The sequence below is a fragment of the Diadema antillarum genome, unplaced genomic scaffold (genome assembly GCF_040938485.1).
Source record: "Diadema antillarum isolate AM-2024a unplaced genomic scaffold, OU_Dant_1.0 seq00001481_RagTag, whole genome shotgun sequence".
NCBI lineage: Eukaryota > Metazoa > Echinodermata > Echinoidea > Diadematoida > Diadematidae > Diadema > Diadema antillarum.
In genome coordinates this window covers 210,316-235,753 of record NW_027272220.1, presented here as the reverse complement: position 1 = coordinate 235,753, position 25,438 = coordinate 210,316, and the positions used below count along the sequence as shown (strand labels likewise).

The window sequence follows — 25,438 nt, the reverse complement described above, 5'->3', positions numbered from 1 at the left end:
GCACTTTGAGATGGTTAAAAGAAGTTACGGTCTCAATGCCACATTGTAACAATTTTTTAAGGGGGAGGGCAGAATGTGGAATTTGATAAAGAACTGTTGAACATGATTAAATCAAATTCTGTTTAAAGTGATGCACATTTGACTCTTGGAGCTTGCTTTGGAACACCTGTCTTGTGGCGGAAGTTGGAGAGGAATAAGTACACTCTGTAAGTTACATAGGTGTAATAGGGATGAATTTCAATTACTGAAAGAAGACTTGGGGATTTATGCATCATACTTTACATTGATGCTGTTTTGCTGTACTTGCAGTTTTTCGCCCTGTATGGTATCTTGCTATGAATGCTGATTTATACTTCATCTTGACTTACAAAGATGTTCTGTTCTATAAGCCAGTTCGCAGTTCCCCTTTGTGCATGAGCAGAAGCAGAAGAAAGGTCTTTGATACCAAGAGTCATGTTGGCTTTTAAATTCACTGGGGTAAGCATCTGTGGTGTAATGATTATTCATGTAATCCGTATAAATGCTGCTTGCCAGCACATCCACCTGACAGCAAAAGTGGTATTTGGCAATATCAATAGAAAGAGATTGTTAATACATTCAATGCCAAATAATTAAATGGATGTTTCCCAAGTGTTAATTGACCGGATCATTCTGGTCATCTGGTCTATGCGAGTTCATTCTTTGTTTGGACAGGTTCAATGAATTTCATTATATTTGCTACGTAAAGCTTACGCATTATGTCGCTCAAAAACGAGTGAAGTGCCCCTAACCGACTGAAAAAAGAGAAGAAAGGTCATATCCGGACCAATGTGCCCATGAGCTAACTCCGAACTCCAAATTGCCGGGTATCATCATCGTGTTGTGTTCTGTGAATAGCAGGCATCCTTCACAGTCCTTGCCACAATATCACATTTTTATTCTACTGTCAAGTGAAAGTATACCAGAAGAGGTGCAATGTTAAACTGCACTTTCATATTATATTCAAGTTGGCTTTGATGAATGAACTGAAATTAGACAAATAATGATAGATGTTTCATCAAAACAGGTCCTTAGAAACAAGGAGGGACTTTGCAAAATTTTGAAGTTTCACTACCACATGACTGGAGGAGCGCGATTTGCAGTACAGCAGTAGTATATTTATTTACCAACAAGCTGTATGCCATTATTTTGCATTTTAATCATTCCCCAACTTATGTTGTGTTATCACAGAATTATTTCACACAAATTTCTTATGTCCATTTTAAAGCAGAACTTGACAGTATCTGTAGTTGAATGCAAACTGTTTTACCTTTAAAAAGTAGCAATAGGTGAGTATTCTGGATTCACCATTATTCCCATATACTACTGGTATAGATCATGTAGCAAATTGTTTATTAGCATGATGAGTTTGTTATAAATGCCTGTCTTGTCAGTGACAGCATGATTTTGGTCTTGCCTGCGTAGCAGAAGTGAGACATACATCGTTGGTTTCACTTTTCTGTCATCATGGTTGTTGGCAGCGGCAGCATAGTTGTTAACAATGGCAGTGTAGTTGTTAACAATTTAGTATAATCTCAATAACTTTCCACAGCTTTGAGCTATGACCACTAAACTCTCACCACAGTATATTGAAACCTAAAAATGCTGTTCAAGTTCGAACATGGATGAAGTCTCACAAGTTCAAAAGGTCAAAAGGTCAGTTAACCTTACCTGGTAAGCACTGTACACACAGTTTTGTGGTGTACTCTCTATAGCAACAAGTTACAGTACATCACTTAGTAGTGGCGGTCAAGTTTGAATATTGGTGAAGTCCGACCAGGTCAAAGGTCAAAATGTTAGTGTCTTCCCCTGATAAGCATCATATATTCCTTGCTCTGTAACTCTCCACAGCTTTGAGCTATGACTACAAAACTCACACCATGGGTACATCACCTATCTAGACGCCAGTCAAGTTCAAATATTGGTGAAGTTTGACATGGCTAGCAGTCAGAAGTTCAATGAACTCTACCTTTAAATAAGCACTGCATGTACTCATAGAATTGTAGTATTGTCTCAATAACTTTCCACAGCTTTGAGCTATGACCACCTAATTCACATCACAGGTACATCATCACCTCAAGATGCCAATCAAGTGCAAATACAGGAGTACCTCAATTATCCGGCCATCCATTATCCGGATTCTCTGTTATCCGGATGTCGACTGGCTGCTATTTAAAAAAATGTTTTCTTGTATTTTCAGTGCCAAATCTCACTCAAAACAAATATATTGTATTCAACCATTATTGTCATCATGCAAATACATGACGGGACATATCCCAATCATCGCAGCGAAACAGTTTGTGAGACGATGTCAATGACTGGTGCCGTGCTTGTCCCTGGCACTGAGTGCACAGCAGTGGTCACAGTACAATGCAGCGCCAGTATTCGATGAGTCGCAGTGTCGATCTCATTATTGGTCAATATCAAACAAACAGTACACGAAGGGATTATTTTACTCATATTTTGTTTTATTTCTGTATCAATTTGTGAAGTATAAAACATGACAATGCCATGCAGATAATCAAAATATTAGTGAATTGGTAATGACATGTGTATACCCCTAGAATGATATGTTACAAAGTGCTGTATTACAGCATGTCTCCTTTATGTGGCTAAATCGGCTATCTGGATGCCTGCTGGTCCCGATGTGGCCGGATAATCAAGGTTCTACTGTGTTGCTGAAGTTCGGACAGGTGCAGAAAAAAGGTCAATGAACTTTTCTTGTTAAGCACTGTACATATACTGGCAATATTGTAGTGTACTCTCAATTATTTTTAACAGCTTTGAGCTGTTACCACAAAACTCACACCACAGCTTCATCACCTAAAGATGCCAATCAGGTTTGAATATTGGTGAAGTCTGACAAGGTCAAAGGTCAAAAGGTCAATGAACTTACATTAAGAATTCTAAATGTACAATTTGCAATATACAGGCAAAACATACGCCTGGCATTTGCCTTCCAAGTTCAGAGCTGTATATGTTTGAGGGCTTTTTTCCCCTTTTTTCTTCCAAAATTCGACAGGTTTCATAAATTTGAACAACCGCAATATCAAACAGTGACTCAAAGAAAGATGATCAGGGAAAAGGAACATGTCTTTAAATGAGGAACAGGAAAACTTTACCCAAATGCACTTAAACAGGAACAAGGAACCAGGGTTATTTTACTGTGTTATCTACAGAAATGGCAGCCTGAGCGGCTTGACGTCAGTTCTGCTAGGGTTCCAATACATCCCATGCGCTTATTTTAGAACACAAACACACAGTGCAGTATTGTCATTTTGTCAAATTTGTTATTTTGTAGGTGTTATGCTGTTTTCACATGAACCGGTACATGTAGGCTAGCAATCCAGAGTTGACAGAGTTCACGTTTTCCTCATTAGGGAGCTTTAGATTTTGATGCGCGGACGTTTGAGCCGATGCTTGCGCTGGACGTTCTCCTCTCCCTGCGTCGTGTGGAAAAGTAGCTTTAGATTACGCTGGGACGTAACGTATGAAAAATACAATCCCGCCCCCATATGATCAGTGCATGAAGAAGCTCTCTACGTCGCAAACTGCGGACGTGAAAATAGCCCAGTACGCGTAGTGAAAAACTCAGGCGACGCAAGCTAAAAATAGATTGACTTTACGCGCGCTACTGCGCACACTCAGAACATGTTTTTTTCCTTTGAACGTCCACGCGTCCAAAATCTAAAGCTCACTAATATTGACTTTCTGGCTGCATAGAGTGCATGAAAACTATTCAAGAAATGTTTTACACTTTGCAACAAATCTTTTCCCCACCCCCACCCCCCTCCTGCAAAAATGAAAGAAAAGAAATAAACATCATACCTGTTTTAAGGCTTTGGTCCCTTTAACTCCTGAAAAAGGAATGTTTCATTGTGTTATATTTTGAGAAGAGAACAGTTGGTGTATCTAATCAGTCTTTTTTTGTATGTTGTCCTGTCAGTGTAATTTCTGCCAGTCATGGTGCATGTGAACTTTGGGCTTTGCAAATTAGTTATGAGAAGCAAACTGTGCATAACACCAGGTGTTGTTTATAATTGCTGGGGAGGGTTTTTTTTTTTTTTTTTTTTTGGGGGGGGGGGGGTCTTTGTCTCCGAATAAATTAAGTTGATCTTCATGTGTATTAAACCTTGGTGGTTGCCACACTGTCGAACTACCTTGGAGTCATTGAAATGGAGTGTGTGTGGTACTAAATGCGAAAATAACTGTTCTGGCAATGTGCATTTTTTCAGGGCATTAACGGCCATGCACTGGGGTTTCAAGGGTTGTGTTTATCAATAGCACTTAAAGCCTTAGTGAAAGCCTTAGTAAAAGAGTGGTGTCAAAATGATTACATTGAAAACATTTACTCAGTGTAGGTGGCAAGCTTGGGATCAAAGAAGCTATTCCAAGTTCGTACACCATCTCTCTTCCCACCTCTACAGGAGAAATGCACGAAGATCGGGTACAGAGCAAAACTGGTGTATAAGTGAATTATCATGCACTGACAAAGCTGCCAGTAGATTCCATCCATTTCAGTTTCTATTTTTCTGTTCATATTATTTGATAAATTACTTTGTTGAAGCCCACAATTCAATTCACGAGTTAATTCTATGGCATGTATTCAAAGTTTTGATATAGCTTTTCAACAAATACTTTGAAGACCAGAGAGATGGAAGATAGAAAGTGTGAAGGATGAATGAAAAGAGAAAAGAGAGATAGAGTGAGAGCAGAAGGAACAAAGGAACTGATGGAGAACAATTACAGGGCTTGTCAATAAGCCTTTTCTCAGGTAGCCCATGCAAGCCACTAAAATCTTTAGATATGAAGTTTTGGTGGCCAGTGTTTTTGGTGTATTTTTCTCTTGTGGCCCGTACAGGCCACTAATATCTTCAAATCTGAAGTTTTGGTGGCCAGTGTTTTTGGTGTATTTTTCTGTGGTGGCCCGTACAGGCCACTAATATCTTCAAATCAGAAGTTTTGGTGGCCAGTGTTTTTGGTGTATTTTTCTGTGGTGGCCCGTACAGGCCACTAATATCTTCAAATATGAAGTTTTGGTGGCCAGTGTTTTTGGTGTATTTTTCTCTGGTGGCCCATACAGGCCACTAATATCTTCAAATCTGAAGTTTTAGTGGCCAGTGTTTTTGGTGTATTTCTCTCTGGGGCCCGTACAGGCCACTAATATCTTCAAATCTGAAGTTTTGGTGGCCAGTGTTTTTGGTGTATTTTTCTGTGGTGGCCTGTACAGGCCACTAGAATCTTTGAGTCTGAAGGGTAGGCGGTACTTTTGGTGTTTTCTTTTTTTTAATGTGGTGGCCTGTTTGGGCCTCTGAAGTTTTTGTGACCAGAAAAAGAAATGTAGTGGCCCAAAATAAAAGCAAGCATAACAATCCATTTTGAACCTTAGGTGCCCAATCGGGCCACCAAAATATAACCATTTTCAAATTTGGTAGCCCAATACCAATTTTTAGTGTCCCCGAGATGACAGTCCAACACTATTAATGTCAAGCCTCGCAGCTAATGCTTTTGCAGGTTGACTTGACCGTTATAAGATTCATGGCATTTAAATATGCACACACTATCAAGTTATCCTTTCATATTACCTTGTTTTGTGTCTTGTATGAATGTAATGACGTGTTCTTTTCCATTGATTAAGGAAGAAATGACCTGGGTGGTATTTGAGGCATGCAAGCTGTTCATTTTTGGTGAAATGGACACCCCTAACTGCTTACATTGCAACAGGAAGTAAATAACATGTTGGTTTTGAGCGGCAACGCATCTGCCGCTGAGTGGGCTTCTTCGATTCCACTCCAATATTCAACCTAGGCACTCCCAACAGGTGTAGGTAACCGTATTCCGATGTACTTCACCTCAAGGCTACAAGAAATCTACTTGTTTTTGCAGGAGAGAATAGGACAAGAAGGAACGAGCGCAAAGGTATGAATCGAGGTTGTTATCATGGTGGTAATATGGAAAAGGAAAGGAGATAAAAAGAAGGAGAGAAGAAGAAGGAAAAAGAGAAGTAGAACAGGAGAGAGAGAGAGAGGGAAGGAAAGAGAGGGAGAAAAGGAGAAAGTGGTGTGGCATAACAAGGCGGGCTGGAATTGACAACAGGACTGAAATGAAAGTGGTTGGCAAATGACAGAAGGGTTCATTTACTGAAATCCGAGGCGGGTGATTGGCGGGGTAAACAACTTGATTTCTTTTCCCTTGAACCCCTGTAGCTAGGGAGGATATGGCAAGGGTTTCAACCATATCATGCAGCTACTGGCTGGTTGCTAACACCCCATTGACAAATTTGCAAGGAGTTACGTACAGTTGCTGTTTTTTTCTTTCCTCCGCATCCACTTTCGCACTCACCCAATAGGCTTGAAGGGTTGTTTACTATGAACGGTGTACTGAGGAGAAGATCTAGGAATATACGCCCTCTCAGGCTTAGATTATTGCCCTTGTGATAATATATCATCTGTCACTATTTGTCCCATGGTCGGCGGGATCAGTGCCTGATCAATACCTGATGCTGTCAAAGAAAGTAAAAAGTCGCCATTACATTTTATATGTCATTCCCCCCCCCCCCCCCACTGCGTGAAATAAAATGAAACCGGGTCTTCTGTTACCTGAAAAGTCTTGAACTTGAGGAATCAACCTTCATGATTAACATGAGATATTTGCTTAGGCAGCAAAATATTTGGTAGTGAATATGACATTTTTGTGCTTGAACTTGAGAAACCATCATTCCTGATGATTGATCATACAATGTATACCTGATTGTTTGAATGTTGGCGGGCATTTGAGTAAGTCATTCATTTCACTTTTGCAGTGCTCTGTTCTTCATCTCTGCTTTTTATTTTGCAGGCTTGCACTCATATTAAATTCTCCGGAGCTGTTACAGTTACCTTTTTAAGGCTATAAGAAAACATGTTGTAAATTGTGTTTATTGTGAGCCGAATGATGACCATGAATTCTGTATGGCAAGATGTTTTCCACATGACTTTCATTTTCCATAAGCTATATCTATTTCATTCCGCTGCAATACATGTCTTGTAGAATGGACTACAACCATCTAGATCTAGAAAGAAGGAGGAAGGCTAGAGGGCAAATGGGGTTGACTCACTTTACAGTTATTTCCTATCCCTGGCTCTTTTACTTTCCTGCTACTTTCTCATCAAGGGCCATGGTGGGGGGGGGGGGGGGGGGGACCCAATGTTGATTCTTGATTAGGGAGCAGGCATATTTTCCATTTTTCTATTCCCAGAGGAGACATTGACGGCTATTCTAAAGCCATATTTTTCCTGCAATCAAGCTCTCATGTGCAAAGCTTCTGGTGAATTTCTATCCACAGTAATTCCTGGCTTTTCCCTGTGTTGTTTTGTTGCATTCATTTTATTTATTTATTTTTTTGGTAGCGCTCGACCCTGAGTTACCAGAAAATGAGTTGAAGGAATTTTAAGCACTTCATGCTAAAACATTTTGTAGCACTGATGTCAAAAATAAAGAAAATGTGCAAAAAGGGAAATTGTTCGTTATTATTCATCTAATAATGATAATGATAATAAGGTCTTATTTATCCAGGGTAGCCTCTTCAGTGTTGCCACTGCTCTACCAGAGGGCCCTGCCATTATTATTACCCCAGCGTTGCCAGGTACCCATTTATACACCTGGGTCAAGAGGGACATAGTGGGTAAAAACATCTTGTCCAAGGACGTAAGCACTGGGCAGGAATCAAACTCAGGTCCTCCGATTAGGAATAGGAGGGTGTCCCAATGTAAATTATTGGAAATTAGATTCTAAATATAAAAAATAGAGTTCTTAGTGTCAGTTCCATTCATTTAGAAAAGCAATGCTATAGGCCCCTAGATAAAGTGTGTAAACCATGGAACTTTGACAAGCTTTTTTTTTTTTTTTTTTTTTTTTTTTTTTTTTTTTTTTGCCGTTATATAATCAATGATATTGTAGGAAAGGATCAGACATTACCTGCCACTTCTTGCACATATCAAGTGAGGGTGCCTTTAGCTAGAAATTTTCTCAGGCAGAATCAAGACCGTAAATGTGTGTTAGGCATTTTTGGGCAATACATAAACACAAACTTGTTTTCAAACGCATTTTAGAAATCCGTTGTGAAACACCATTCAAAGGGTGATTTGAAATGCGTTTGAGACCACCGATCTCCTTTCTGCTAGTAGATAAATGCAGTGCTACTTTGAAATTGCCAGCTTTTGCCACAAATGATAGTTCATGCAACAGGTCTGTCACAAACAGTGTGTACTATTTTGATCAGATCATTGCATCCTAGATTATACATATTTGCATGCATGTACCATGATGGAGGTGAATGCGAGGTCGAGGTACACTCTGCCCCTTCAATTTTTATTTAGACGGCATGTTACAAACATATTTCAGTATCAAGCAAAAGATGATTGAAAAACAACTCTGGACCACGACTTGCCATTTGAGAAAAGTGACTAGAGAAATGTAGTACAGGTGTGATTGAGATATCTGTCTCACAGTGTAACTTTTTGCCATTATGCAGCTTTGATGAGAAATGCAATGAGTGATGGAATTGTTCCAAGAAAAGTAAGAAACTAAAATTCATGTCAGTTGAGGGTCAGAAGGGCAGTAACACTTGTACCATAAAGTCAATGGAGGTAGTGCCCTTCCTGTATCTCACCTGAATATTATTCCATTGATTGAAAGTAACATTGGAAATATCACAGTTTGTATACCTATCAGACCCACATAGTTTGTCAACATATGATGCCGACTGTCCAAATGACCTATCAGTTAAATGTGAAACTCCAATGTGAACTAGCTCTGAGCGCAGGGGTAGTGCAGTGCGTGCCTTGCTTCTTTGCAACATGCACATTATATGTGCACAAGATTTGTTACTTCAAAGGCAGTGCCATACAGAATGGTATCCCCCACTGAATGACTGTTTAGCAATCTTGAGGTAACCTTGTGGTAGCTAAAACAAGTCAATGGGTGCATTTATGTAACAATTTTGTGAGGTATAATCACGTAATAAGAAAGATGAATTTCATGTTTGCTGACATGCAGTGTTTGGTATAGGAAATATGATCCCATGCATTTTACTGATGCGATTTTTTTTTTTCTTTCTTTCTTTTCTGTTCATCCTTCTTTTTAACAGCTCTCTGAATCACAATGACGACGTCGGTCTCGGAAGTGCCGATAACGATCGTCAAAGAAGGCTGGGTTCAGAAGAGAGGTAAATTTCCCTAATTATCCAACTTTTACCCCTTTCGGTAACTGTGGCTCGGGCCTGGCCTGAGCCAAGTCATAAAATTTTGAGTTTATGAATAGTTTGTGCCAAAGTGGCCTGCGCCAGGCTCGGGCTATTTTGGCGCTGCTGTAAGATAGCACCAGGCGCGGGCAGGCTCGGGCCTGGTGCCGATCGAAGAGTTTATGAACGGTAGCAGCGCCAGGCTTGGGCTAAAATTCCTTACACGGTTGAAGGTCACAATTACCTGGCCGTGCTTCTGCCGGACCGCGTGTTCAGTTACCATGGCAGTTATCCCTTACGTGGCAGAGTTCGTGAAAGGTTCATTGTAAAAGTGGTGTGGTTATGCTATAGTTACTGAACGCAATTTTTACTGCTTGGTCCAGGCCAATATAGCTCTGGCCAGGAGATGGCCAAAAGTGCACGAGTTACTGAAAGGGGTATATAAGACACCTTGAGGTTGATGAAAGATTTGTTTAGAGACATGTTAAGAAGCATGTTTCATGCAAATAGGACCTAGAGTGATTCTTGTTCATCTCTGGCTCGTGCTCTATAGGACCTACTTCTGACGTGATATGATGATACGATTCTCTGAATATGATTGCACTGAAATTTGTTACTATGTGACTGTTTTTTTGTCTATGTGACTATTTCTATATAACTTCTAGAGTCTTGTGACTATTTTTTCTTTGGGGGGAAATGTCCGATGATCAATACCATACTGTAAGTAGTTAGGCTCGGCCTTCCCCACTCATAATACGCCACCACTGTGCAGCTTCATATGCAGTGCATTCATTTGAAGTGCATGTTTTTTTTCTGCAGAAGTAGTTGAAGGTTACTGTAAGCTCTGCCCCCCCCCCCCAAAAAAAAAAAGAAAAGATTTTGGAGGTCACTCCATACACATAACTTTTTGTTTTCGTTATTTTGGAGAATCATCCGTAGAAAACACCTCCTAACCGTCATTTGAATTGCGCAATTCAAATTACCCTCTGTGATTCGAGTTTGCATAAACACACTGCCAAAATGCATTATTAGAATGATGATTCTAGTGGTGCATCACTAGAATCATTCCAGTGACGCATTCTCCACTTGTGTGAAAACGATCTTTTACGCCTTTGCTTCCAATGACTTTTATCATTTCTCACGTCTGCTCCGATACCCCCACCCCTATGAAAGGTCAAATGATACTGGAAGGCTGTGTATTATTGTGTTGTGTTGTAAACATGTGTATTAGTGAGAATCAATGACACTTTTTTGTTGACCAATCTTTGGCTTGTGAGAAGTTGAATACATAAAAATGCAAAAAAAAAAAAACATTAAAAAAAGGGGGATGGCTAATTTCTGACCATATTGTGCACTTATTCTTAACTAATTTGATTGTTTTTGTCTGTTAATACTTAAAGTGCTTTTTATACCCCCACCCACACATAGTGTGCATGGGGGATATAGGAATCACTCTGAGGTTGGGTGGCCTGTCGGTTGGTCGGGCGGTCAGGCGGGTGGGCATGTGTGACCGCTATCTAAGGTAGATGTGCAAGACACCTTTTCCCTTAAGCCCTGGTCACAACTCGCCGTGCGTGCTTTTCGTCCGTACGTTCTTGGCGGAGGCCACGGCGTTCACGTTTTTTCTAAAAACGTGGGGAGGAATTGACTAGCGCAGGGAGGAAGTACGTCAACGCACGACACTCGCACGGTTGCGCAGGATGTAAGTACGTGGCCCGCACGCCACGCCTGGCAAGGAGGGGTTACGTGCATCGTACGTTGTGCACGTGGTAAGTGAGTTGTACGTGCTTACAACTTACAATCTGCGTGAGATTGCTACGTTCTCTTGCGGAGGCTGTAATTACACGTGCTGCTCACGTAAGGTATCCCTACTCTGTCGCATGTTGTAAGTGCGTGCAGGTGCGATGATTTTTTTTTTCTCAGATGCTACTATGGGTAGGCCTAATTATAGGACCACCTTTCAAGGTTCTTCAGATGTTTAATCATACTTCTTCTCCATGGATGTATATGGTAGTTTAACCTTCTGTGTGTCATATTCATTTCATGTCTATAGGTTTTTATATATTCTGTTGAAAGAAATGAGATTGAAATAAATAAACTAAGTGAAATATGTGAAATGTGTGCATATTTGACTCATTGACAGAGAAAGGGTTAATAGGCTATATCAGGTATAGGACATAGGTTACATCACGCATAAAATGGCATTGTATACCTGATGTAGGTTAATAGGCTACTAATAATACCAGGTATACAATGACATTGTATAACATTATTTGGATTAAAACATCCTAACACATTGGCACTTGAGGTGAGATGCGTATAATTTGCTGTTATTAAGTCTGCCATCTTTATACCCAGTTTCAGAGGTGGTGGCATTTCAGACATGGAGGCGTTTTTTAGCTAGATTTATCAGCATATCAATAGAACAATGAATGTAGGCCTATGGGTTTGCAGTTTCATCTGAGACTAAAGGTGTCATGTTTGCAATTAAGGCCCTATGATAAGGTAATACTGTCATAGAAAATTCTTCCTTGCTTAATTTCAAAATATACACATTCTCAATTTCAGAGAATGGTACTGACTTTATCACTGTTCTGCATATAATGATGATCAATGCGTTTTAACCACGCTTGTGCAGATCTTAAATGTAACATTTTTTTTTAAACTCCAAAAATCCTGTCACTTCATGCATTGACCATTCAGAGCTCAAGATTTCTATATGTTTTGCTTCTTCAAGAAGTTTTTTACTTTGTCTTATGTGCCACAAAATATGGTACAAGTGTATACAAGTATGTGTATATACATATATATAAATATATTACTAATCGCCTACCAGGCAGAAGGGTCCTATTACATAATAATTTCGATTTGTGACACAATTCGAAAGAGTTTTGAAAACCCTTTCAAGTGATATAACAATCATTTTACTGTGTATGCGATTTTTTTGATCCTATAATCCTTACAGGGAAATTCTGCCCGGTAGGTGAAATAGAACAGTATGAATATATAATTGCCATCATCATGACATCTTGGAGACAAAAATGATGATACTCGTACGTTGGCTCGGTTCGTGTACCTTGCAGAGATCACTGTGCACAACTTACGTTTTAAGTGCGGAGCAGGTGCTTATTCGGCAAGTTCGGTACGGTCTGCGTGCTCTATTGAACAGTTGAACTCAGGGAAGTGTCAAATAAGCACGGGCTGCGCACTTATTACGTGCTCAACACGTACGTGCTACGTGTGCCGTCAGCCGAGCAAGTGACGGTGGGAAAATTTTAAAAAACGCACGGAGTCAGTGCATTGTACGCACGTTCGCTGTAGAGTGCACGTACGTTGCCCGCACTTAGGGTGAATCCGTAGCCCGAACGCTGCGAAAGTTCCTCGGGTCCTAAAAGTGCTACGGCGTGTCTGCGTGCTCGAAAATTCGTGCGGAGGCGGTACTTACTACGTACGGATCCCCAAATTTTGCCCACGTTTTTGTAAGTAGACAGCACGCACTTGCAAGTACGGCGAGTTGTGACCACGGCTTTAGTATCGCATAATGCGTTGCCATGGCAATGGCATATTTTCATAAAAACTTGTGGATCGAACTGCTCTAATTTTTTTAGCAATTGACCCCAAATTTGACATGTGTGACCGCTATCAAAGATAGATGTGCAAGACGTCTTTTTCGTTGATATCGCATAATGCGTTGCCATGGCAATGGCAAATTTTAGTAAAAACTTGGATCTAAGTACTTTCTCATTTTTGGAGCAATTAACTTCAAATTTGGCATGTGTGACCACTATCACAGGCAGATGTGCAAGGCACAGTTTTCATGAGTATTTCATAATGCATTGCCATGGCAACAGCAGATTTTCATAAAAATCTTACAAAATGTTGTGGATCAAACTACTCTCTCAGTTTTTTAGCAATTCAGTTTGAATTTTGGACATGCAATCAGTGTAATGTGTAGTTGTGCAAAACACCGTTGATGTGTGCATTAATAAATCTGTTACCATGGCAACAGCAGTTTTTTTACCAATAATACAAAAATGTGTGGATTAACCTAACTCCTGAACAGTTTTTAAGCACGTGGCTTGAAAATTGGCACATGTGACCACTATGGTACATAGATGTGCATACTTACTCTTTCGTCAGTGTTGATCAATGCGTTGCAATGGTACCAGGGTATTAGCAAAGTTTTAATGAAAATCACACGAAAATATCGTGGATTCAGTTAACTCCCTCTCTCTTAGAGCATTTGACTTGAAATTTGGCACACATGACCACTATAATAGTATATAGTTGTGCAAACTTAATCTTTTGTCAGTGTTGAACAATGCATTGCCATGGTACCATAACAGCTTTTTTTTTTCACTAAAAAGCATACAAAAATATTGTGGTCAGCCAATCATTGATCATCTGCATCGTCCAACAATAGCGCAGCTTACGCTCCAGTGAAGCAGAACAATGGCATGCCCACAGACACAATAGGCATTTTCACATCAGCCCGATGTTTCGAAATAGCGCGCTATTTTCTGACTTGGGAAATAAAAAAATATCTCGAGCTTGGATCTTTATCGCGCTGATGTAAAAACGCATAATGTTTCCTTTACTAGCACTATAAATAGGCATGCACTGCAGCACTCGGTCTACTTTGCCAAACGAAGGCTAGCAGATTTTGCGTCCGAAATGTAATCATTTTTCATGTTTACTTTGCTCCGTGAGACAAAAGATTGGCTGTATTTCTTACATGATCATTATAATACAAGTAATAATTACATTTTCATCATGATTTACATAAAAATTCTAAGCTCTTTACAACTAAATAAGAAATAGATGCCAAATGAAACTTGTTGTGAAAATGTTTGAATAGGAATGTGACCGCCAAGTTAGGTTAAAGGGAACCAGTTGCGTTAGTTGTAGTTCATAGTGCACCAAAACTGCACACCTGGCTTCCTTTTCATAGAAAACCAAAACATTAAAATAACCCTCAGTGCATTAACACTTTACTCACTCTATAGGCACATGCTAGATTTCACGGTTGTATGGGTTCATGTTATTTGAAATGCCATACATAAGAAACCGGGCACAATCCCTTATGTCTGCAAAATTTGTATCCTATTATAACATGAACTTGTTCAAAATGTACTCACAAAATGTGTGAAATGTTATTTTGCACCACAAAACCGGACATATGCCAAAAAAGTATGTGCAAGGTTGTACCATGAAACTGCGCCTGTACCCACAAAATGTGTGAAGTGAAACCATCATGAGTACAGTGTTGTCTGACACGTGACACATTTTGTGGGCAAATGCTCACTTTCATAATGGTTTAACATGTCACACATTTTGTTAGCACATGCCTGGTTTCATGGTACAACATTTCATGCATTTTGTGGGCATACATTGTGTATGCCTGGTTTCATCATAATGGTATGATGTATAACACTTACACATTTTGTGGGCATAGCCCGGTTTCATTGTACAATATTTTGCAAATTTTGTAGGCATTTGCCCGGCTTCATGGTATGATGTTTAACATTTTACACATTTTGTGGGCATATGCCCGCTTTTATGGTGTAACATTACAAATATTTTGTGGGCATATGCTGAGTTTAAATGATATGATGCTTCACACATTTTGTGGGCATATGCCCGTTTCTATGGCATACACCTTAACACATTTTTTTTTTTTTTGTTATACGCCCGGATTCATGGTATAACACTCGCAAATTTTGTGGGCATATGCCCGCTTTTCTGGCATACAATATTACAAATATTTGTAGGCATTTGCTCAGTTTCAATGATATAATGATGTTTAACATTTTACACATTTTGTAGGCATAATCAGGGTTCGAAATTGGCGATGGTCCGCTGGCCATTGGCCACCCAAAATCACGTCGGACTAGCTAAAAATCATAAAATTCTGAAGTTACTGGTCCGTCTGGCTTGCCAAAATATTGCTTCAGTGTTAAAATTGATTCTAAGTAGTCCGCCTGGCTAGTTAAAAAAAAAGTTAAGTGCGACCCCTGTCATATGCCCGCTTTTCTGGCATAACATTACAAATATTTTGTGGGCATATGCTCAGTTTAAATGATATGATGCTTCACACATTTTGTGGGCATATGCCTGTTTCTATGGCATACACCTTAACACATTTTTTTTTGTTATACGCCCGGATTCATGGTATTACACTCACAAATTTTGTGGGCATATGCCCGGTTTCATTGTACAATATTTTGCAAATTTTGTAGGCATTTGCCCGGCTCCATGGTATGATGTTTAACATTTTACACATTTTGTGGGCATATGCCTGCTTTTCTGACATAACATTACAAACATTTTGTGGGCATATGCTGAGTTTAAATGATATGATACTTCACACATTTTGTGGGCATATGCCCGGTTTCATGGTACATTTCACACATTTTGTGGGCATATGCTCGGTCTAAATGGTATGATACTTCACACATTTTGTGGGTGTATGCCTGGTTCCATGGTATTCACCTTAACACATTTTGTTGGCACATTTTGTGGGCATATGCCCGGTTTCATGGTACAGTGTAAAAAACTTAACACATTTTGTGGGCATGTGCCTGGTTGCGATACCACACATTCTTTTTTTTTTTTTGGGGGGGGGGGGAGGGGCTATGAGGGGATATGCAGGGATATGCACAAGAAAGGAAAGGAAACAAAAAAATATGGGTTTTTGTTTGTTTGTTAGTTCGTTTTTTTTTTTAAGATTGCCAAGGCATGGGTATAAGCTTGAGGTTCAATGAAGATTTACTAACTAAAAGTGTGTGTTTTTATTTTTGTTCCTTAAGGGTAACAAAAGTGATTTTTTTTTTCAGTTTTGATTTGAAGGAAGGGTCAGAGCACCTTTGAGAGTATTGCCAAGACTGAGCCAAAATATGGGGCCAGTTTCATCAAATGTATTTTGAAGAAGAATTGTTCTTAATAGCAGTAAATGATATTTACTGGAATTTCAAGTTGGATAATTGTGAATCATGTCGTCGTGACAAAAATTTTGATGAAATATATTTGGTAGTTTTTTTTTATATTGTATTTAAACATGAATTGTACCTGGTGGAGGAAATATAAATCATTTTGAATACCGTTGATAATTCTTTATCAAAAAATAAATCCTCAGTATGAGCATGCCAATTTAAGTAAAAAACTAGAAATGTCGCTATGGCGACTGATGCCTCCGCCATAATGCATGATTCTCCCAATAGGTGTATAGTACAATGTCTTCACAATGTGTGATCCATGACAGTTTTACATATAACTGGCAAAATATTGAAATGACAGATTTGTCAGAAATGTCTTGAACTGGGTTTGTTACAATTTTCTAAGAGTGCAGGTACACATATATGGGGAATTTTGGGGAAGTTTAAGCATTCAGTAATTTCCAAGGTATGAACAAAGAGTGATGACGGTATAAAATAGATTTTTTTTTTTTTTTTTTTTTTGGGGGGGGGCATTGAAACCTGGCCTTTGACCCTTAACCTTTGACCTTTGACCTTCTGGCTGGAAGTTTCGCGGAGAATCTCCATTAGGTAATGCATAGATGTATTAAGTTTTGAAACAAATAATGCAAGCATTACATATACTAGTATATGAGGGAAATAGTAAAATTTTGAGGAGTTGACCTTGACCTGTGACCCCCTGACTACTGACCCATGGCCCCTAAATTCCCTAGATAATCCCTGCCAGACAGTACATGCATATGTACCAAGTTCCACGTAGATACATTGAACCATTTGCGAGAAAAGTGATATTGCAACATTTTCACCTAACCTTTGACCTTTTGACCTTTGACCTTATGACATGAAACTCTCTCTGGAGAATCTTCACGCAGTAGTACATGTCCACACCAAGTTTGAAGAAAATACCTTCAGGCATTGCATAGATATGGAGGAAATTGCAACATTTGTAGCATTTGACCTTGGCCTTTTGACCTTTGACCTCTTGCCAATGTCACTAAAATCTACTCAACTAATTGTACCATCATACATCATCCTTGGACCAAGTTTGGTGAAAGCTGCTTCATCCAGTTTTGAGTTATAACGTAAACAGATAAATTTTAGGATTTGACCTTGATCTTTGACCTTTGACCTCTGTCTGATTTCACTGAAAAACTATTCAAGTAATTGTCCCATCATACATCATCCTCCAACAAAGTTTGGTGAAATTTGCTCCATCCAGTCTTGAGTTATCGCGTAAACGGATACAATTTCATGATTTGACCTTGACCTTTGACCTTTAGCCGATTTCACCCAAAATATAATCAAATAATTGCCCCATCATACTTCATACTTGGACCAAGTTTGGTAAAATTCCAGTCAATATTACTCAAGTTATCGCGTAAACGAAAGCGGACGGACGTACGTACGGACGGACGGACAACCCGAAAACATAATGCCTCCGGCACCACTTCGTGGCGGAGGCATAAAAAATTATTCTCAATGACTTTTTTTTTTTAAAGTAATTAGATTTTTTCTAAAAGAAATTGATGCATGGTTCCCCAAGCTAAAATTGCATAGTTTAAATGCAGTACAGTAAAGGATGAATGATGTGGAAGATGGTAAAAATGCTTTTAAAGTCTATTAATTACACCTATATTATGTGAAAATATTTACAGATGACATTAATTTGGTCTTTCCATGTAACTTTATTATCCACATGGATGCCAAGAAATTTTATAAGAGGACTATTTATTTCCTGAAGAGGAATATTATTAGTAAATATATCACTTAATAGCAAAAATACATGTACTTCTCATTAAACAGTTATTAATACCATCAAAACCAGAGCTTTTGCTATCATGAAGATCAATTTTTTTTTAGTTCTTTATGAGTTGATACAAAAATAATGAATGGGGGTAAGGCACACCTAAGAAGGTTGAACTTTCCACACTTTTTTTTTTTACCAATTGAAGAAAAATACCCATTAAAAAGTTTAGCTATATCATGTGTATCTACTGACATTCGCTAATAACATTACCCCATTTTACTTTTGGAATCTTAGAAGTATGTACAGAAAAAGGCAGTTTCATAATTTTGAACATACATTTTGGACAAATTATGAAGGTGCTGTAGAAACAAATGTGAAAATATGAAACAAAAAGAAATTTGTTACAGAGCTATTATTTACCCGTAGCCCATCTCAGATAGTAGCATTTGTCTTTCATGTCAACATTACCAGTGCAAATGAATAAAACAGTTAGCTTCAGAATACAATGGGACAGTTTTCCATTATGCATTGAGCATGGTAGGAATCAACATTTTATTTACATGTATACAGTATGTTTCCCAAACAATTACAGTCGGATTTTTTGTATTGATAAATTTCAATATGATTAAACTGTCTGAATGCTATTTAGGGTCTAAAAATATAACATCTTACATCTTCTGCAGAAAACTGCATTCAATTTGGTATAGTGGTCACAGAGAAATGTGGATCATTGTAACACATGTCATAGGTCTGTTTCTTCCAAGTTAAGCACTTGGATGCTCTTGGAACTGCATATTAATGTGTTTACAAACACAATGGACAGAACATGAGGGAAGGGATTCCTGACATGCTCTACAAAGATCCTCATTTCTCTTTGACTAAAGCATGCACCTAATATACACGGATTGTTCACTGCAGTCTTTCTTTGATGCAATGATCGTTGCCGACACCTGATTATGTGCATCTTAATGAGCACATTCAGGTGTCTTGACAATAACGATTGTGTAATCATGTATCGTCACTAGCAAAAGAATCTTTTCCCTCACGTCAGTCTTGTTGCGCTGATGTGCCTTTTTTCAGACGGAAATGTCTTTGAATAATTACAGATGATGAGGAGCAGCAAACCTGAGATCATTACAAAGTTTGTGTTAAAAGATGGGTAATTGCTGATTCGCACATTTTCGCACACGCATAAGACCTTGCCTAATGGCAATGGTTCTGTCACCCTTTACTTGACCTTGTAGAACTATGTGGATAACTTGATTTTCTAATGTTAGACACATAATAATATCCATCATGCCTTTATATCAATGTTAACTTGTGTATGACTATAAGTAAACAGCCCTGCTGCTGTTCAGCAGCAGGTCGCGTGTTGCGTGTGGCTTTGCACTACGTCTTGCCGCTTCATTGTAAAGTTAGATAATTGAAGTAAGTTACACTCGGGAGTGTAGGGTAAGAATGATGAAACTTGCAAATCATAGGAAATATTAAAAGAACATGTTAGTGAAGGACTGTTCCAATGGCAAAGTAAAAGACAAGTCAGTTCAACTAAATTTGAAGAAACTTTATGCTGCTAGCTGTAGCAGCAAGAACAGACCCGATCGTGTGTACACTCACTGCCGGCGTGGCATAGATGGTGGGTAGGACTAGGGACTCACATGTCACTCGTGAGCATGCATTGGGTTTTTCACAGTGCAACCGGGGAGGTCTGAAAAATATCCTACGCAAACTGTGTGGTGCGATGCACATATCTAAAACACAATTCAAGACATTTGCTATGCTATCGGGCCAATTTCTGAAATGCCATGTAGAGCTCTGAGAGCAGTCCAGAAATGGTTCCTTACAGTCATTTGAAGATCATCGAGGCATCTTAAAAAAACAGGGATATACTTGCTTTCCTGTGTATCCGCGGTTAGAAGGTGTGTAAACCTACGCATATTTCCAGTTGACAGTCCTTACAAATGCATGCACACACACACAGACACAGACACAGACACAGACACAGACACACACACACACACACACACACACACTCACACACACATTCCTATGTAGCATTTTCAAACAAATTGATGATGACCTTTAGTGGGACGTCCTTGTCATTCGACCTGCTTAATGTGTCACTTGTGTAAGATTTGGAGCCAGTGGCCCATTCATTGTCAAAAAGGGGATGTCCCTCTAATTCCACAGGATATATTCTAATTTAAGTGGTTACACAATATATCCTGGTCACATGTTGTGGCTGTATTTGGATTGAATGTTGTTGTTTTTTTTAAGTGCATTTCCTAGTTATCATATTTTGATTTGGGTTTGTGATTTGTATTGTTTTTCTTCTTTGCTTAAAGAAGAAGAAGAAGAAACTAAAGAAAAGATTAATCGCTTCCTGTCTGTATGTGTCATATCAGCCAGCAGCATTCAGATTTGATATTGAAGGAAGATGGAAAGCAGAAACAGGGACAGAGTTGCGCTTCCAATATATCATCCCTGGCTGCTATCACCTTCAGGGTGTCCATTTTCCTTCCCCTCTCGACTTGATGACTTGGGTAAATATTTTGAACTGCCGCTGCCAAATATAGAGGGACACAGTCAGAGAAAGGGTGGAAAGGGACTATGGGCAATTCAGCAGCCTCGACTAGGAAAGGAGGATGGCAGAGAGGGTGACAGTGAATAGGAGTAAGAGAAAAAAAAAATGCAGGAGCTGAGATTCATCTGAGATGATATTGATGTCTTGTGTAAAAAACTGTGTTTTCCCCATCAATACCCCGAGCTGTGCATGTTATTATGCAGACAAATAGAAAACAACAACAACACACAAAATCCCAGGATCAGGTGAAGGAGGGCATGAAATAGAAAAAAAACAACAAACAAGCAAACAAACTTTCTTTGCCATTTTGTGGTAAATCAACATGTTGACAGAATATTCATACACATGTTTTGGCTTACTGCATGAATGATACAGCTCTTTAGCTACACATAGTGCAATTCAAAGAGAGACCTTTTTTTGCATTGTTTTAAATCTTTGCTGTTGGCCATGATGAACAGTTTTTTTTTTAATGTTTATTCATATTGTGGTGTTTTATATACTGAGTACATACTGCAATGCCCAACATGTTGATTTGTCACAACTGCCAGTCTTGGGTACATCAAATTTGTATTCAACATTATACAGTTGAGTAGTCTCCAATATGTAAACTGTTTGTTACACTTTTTCCTAGCACAATTTTCTTCATTGAATAAAGAAAATATATTTTGATCAGATGAGTAGATTATGATCATTTGATAAAGATAAGAAATAATGACTGGTAATTATCTTATTTAAAGGTAATGGAAGCAGCACACATGTGGCATAGGTAAAAAAAAATGATCAGAATATTGCTTTACGGATATTTGAATTCATGTGATTTAAAATTTGAATGATTTGATTCTACAGCATTCACTAGATTGAAAAGAAAGAAAGAAAAAAACATCATTGTACAGCACTGATGAACTTTCAGGTCACTGCTGTTGATATGATCTTGTTTACTGCCAGAGAGAACTCACTGTCTGCATGCAGCTACAGCACAGGATATTATGCACAATACACAACTCAGCTCATTTTTGTTTTCCCCCCAATAAACAGCATAGACTTGTAAGATGTAGACATACTAGTAATCATGTTTGACTATAAAAAGCAATAACAGACATATTGACTGGTTTTCCCATGTCTTCGGATTCAGACACACGCACACACACACACACATAAACATACACACATGCACACACAAACAAGAAGACAACACAAACACACCTGTCAATGAAGGCAAGTGCGGCATATAGAGTGGATAGATTGGTTCTAAAGTGGATGGATGTGTGTGTGTGTGTGTGTGTGTGTGTGTGTGTGTGTGTGTGTATGTGTATGTGTGTGTGTGTGTGTGTGTGTATTTGGATACTGAGTATGTGCATCATGTGAACGCTCCCCAATACAGGCAGTATGTGTATGTCAGGGGGTGAAAAAAAGCATGATGTGTAAACATATGCCCCTGGATTCTTCTCCATCTCCCTGGCCATTGGTGGTGGCTGGATGTTTTCCTCCTACGTAGTTGTTTTCCTCTGCCATCCTCCCTCCCCCCCCCCCCCCTTCCTCTTTCCTGTCTTCCATTTTTGCCAGGGTAGCTGTGTATTAAGTATTGATGCTGGCAGGCAAGGCAGAGCATTGCCTAAGCCTCAAGCACCTCTTGTCAAATGCGTACCGTCCATGAGCAACAAAGCTGAGTTTGTAATATTCTACCTGCAGTCAGGTCTCTCTTTATTTAGGTATTTTGAAACAAAATTTCCTATTTTGTTACCTTCTCAATGCTGTTATATTTAATCTTTGTATTCCTCTTCTTGTGCCACAATACTTCCACGCATTATTATTGGTGTCGCATCTTCGACGCAGTTGCGCCAGGCAAGGTAAAGAGAGAGGGAGAAGGAGAGAGACATAATTGGGAGATGTAGCAGCGAGATTATTTTATCGATTGAAGATTGCATCGGGCACGTGAGTGGACAAGGGTCTTGTTTACAGCATTCTGAAGTGGCCGCGACTCGCAGTAAACAGCTGGAGTGGGTGTTTGTGAGATTTTTGTCCCTGCGAGAGGGATGCTGTTCAGAAAACAGGGAAATGGAAATGTAGAGATAAGCGGCAGGAGTCAAAGGAACAATGTATTTGTCGCTACATGCCCTTTATATCAAATTGAAACAATAAGTAGGTGCTGTATTAGTGTCGTGGGTGCTGTGAATTAAGAACATTTTAAGATTAAGATGCATGTTTGTGTAGAATGCAGTTTGATGTTCTTTTTAGCTGATCATGCAAATGGAGTGGCCTGATCCATTTTCCTGAGATATTAATGTGACTAACAAAAGACATGGCGAGGGAACATGCAAGTTATGCTGAGTCGAGGGGAAGGTGCATTCCAATGTCTTTTGTTAAACATTTCAGTACTTTAGCAATGATTGATAGATGATGTCATCTCAAGAATACTAGTTTGGAAGGATTTTTTGTGGGCGTCCCCAAGTAATCTTAAGAAAAATAGAAGAAAAATCGTTAAAAATATATGGAATGTTTCTAGATATTTGTTTCACCGCAAAAGTGATGTTGAGGGTATCATAAATCAACACAAATCAACATGCATTTGGATTTCAGGGCCCCTTTACCTTTGGAACAGTTTAAACCCACAAATGCCCAATTAAATTCTGTTTATGTATCCTTTCTTGGTTTTGTCTTTACAGAAATGAAAACAGTACTATAGATATTTTATTTGCATGTGTATTTAAAGCAAAAATAAGTATTAGCCTCGCAGTTCCCTTTAATTTCTAAAGAACAGAATGGCGAAAATTCACCAAATCTGACCCGAAATATGAAAGGGTGATACTTCGAAATTTAGCATGTTTCTACCAAATTACAGATATTGTTTGCAAACATGTTGCGAATTAACTAAGGTGATAAAGTCATCAACTCACAAACCTTGCATTTGTGTATGCATAAAATGTCATGAAAACAGAGTTTTGGACAATAATTCAGCAACTATAAACCTTTCCCTGTTGAAGCCTTCTTGGGGGGGGGGGGGGGGTGTTCGAACACTGCAAAAATTACAAGCTGTGGAAAATATGTTGGGTTTTTTTTCGTGTCAAAAAAAAAATAGTGATGGTTTGCATGACATGAAATTACACAGTGAAAGTAATGTAAGCTGTGCCTCTTTTCACTAGGTTTTCAGGTTTGTTTCCTGAAATGTTACTTCGCTGTGTATTTTGCTTTTAATTACCAGGAGGAATGCAGTCAAAATGTCCAACTAGGCAATGCAAACACAGCACAAGCATAGAAGGCAAAAAGCAAGGAATCAAAGGAAATGGGATGGTGAAACGGATATAAGAGATAACATCCGTTTACTTGTGTGCATTGAGAGCAACAGAAGAGAGAGAGAGAGAAAAAGAGACAGACAGACAGAAAGCTAGTAAAATACAGGGAGAAAGAGAGAGAGAGGAAAAAAGGGTAGTAAAGATCAGACTTGTTTTTTTGGATCTTCTGACCTACATGCCTGCCTCACCCCAAGAATGTAAACACCCTGGTCTGTTTTAGCTGGCTGGGACAGCTGCCATCGACCGGGAGGTGCAAGGAGCGCAAGGAGACGCGCAGCATAGCCAACCTTGCAGCATTCGTTTCTACACTGGGGTGAGGAACGGTGGGGGAATACTCTGCTGTCTGTGTCCTGCTCGCCACATTTGTGTTTTAGGTCATTCCATCAAGGCTTACCAAAGGGATGTGGACAATCACAGAAGAAAAGTTTACACTTTGTTCGAGAAGTCCTTCTGTTATCTTCTGCTACCCTCCTTACATCTGTGCAGCAGAGAAAAAATGCTGTTTGTGACCTCCCTTGTGTGACTCATTACCATTGGGGGCTTACCAGAGGGATATCTTTAGAGAACATAATGGTGACGTAGAAATTAGGATGGCATTCTTTCAGATATCAAGGTCTTCAGGTCCCACATGTGTGCTTCTCTTGGGCAATTGAATACTGTAAAACAAGGAATGTTCACGTACATTTTAATTTCGCGAATTTCGCGAGAGCCACGATTCGCGAAATTTAAATGCACGTGAGAGTTCTTGTCTACACTATACGCATTGAATGTAAGAGGCAACTTGCAAAAATTTCATGCCGCGAAAAAGGCTGTTGGCTCCAATTCGTGAAAATTTCATGCCGCAAATATATCATGTTTTACAGTACAGTAGTGCCATTGAGCAAGTAAAAAGTAAGGTGTTTTTGTCATTTTTTTTCTTTGCCAGATACCTGAAAGGGCTCGTATAGTTTTGGTTGAGACCTAACTTCCGGTTTCTAACATTTTTGGGTGAGATAATTAGAAACCTCTTATGAAATATGAAAGAGCATGTGTTTCCAAGAAGAATTCAATGTTTATTTGATGAAAATTGGTTATGAAATGGCTGAGATACCCAAAACAGAGCAATACTAATAAAATGTAGGACCCACATTTTATTACAATCACTTTGTTTTGCTTTGTTTTTGGATGTCTCAGCCATTCCAAAACCGATTTTCATCAAATAAACTTTGAATTCCTCGTAGAATGGCATGCTCTGTACCATTTCATAAGTGGTTTCTTAGTATCTCACAAAAAGTTAAAAGCCAAATCCTCAGCTCCACCAATACTGTACCATCCCTTTAAACATATTACACATTTGATTAAGACCAATCAAAGTATAGCAAGCAAATTCAATTTGATTCAGTGTTACAGTTGAATTTATTGATGAGATCAGGGAAATCTTCACAATAGAATAGGATGACTAATACATATACGGCAAACATTGCAGTATGTACATGAATAGTACCAATAACAAAACATGAAACTATGAAAATAGTATTGAGTATGCAGAACTTTAAAATATAGCAAATATAAGCATCAGAGATATCAACTTTGTTGGTGACAGCATTGGATTACACTGCAAATATT

At 39.0% G+C, this 25,438-nt stretch overlaps 1 protein-coding gene across 1 annotated transcript in view; it reads left to right on the top strand.

The window, feature by feature from the left end:
- The window catches only part of LOC139709929 (RAC-gamma serine/threonine-protein kinase-like), a 99,532-nt gene that overhangs the window by 24,900 nt on the left and 49,194 nt on the right, over positions 1–25,438 (top strand). Inside the window, exon 3 of the mRNA XM_071621884.1 lies at positions 9,146–9,223. Within this exon, the coding sequence (XP_071477985.1) occupies positions 9,160–9,223 (64 nt within the window). The 5' untranslated portion in view covers positions 9,146–9,159. The remainder of the gene's footprint in view (positions 1–9,145; positions 9,224–25,438) is intronic.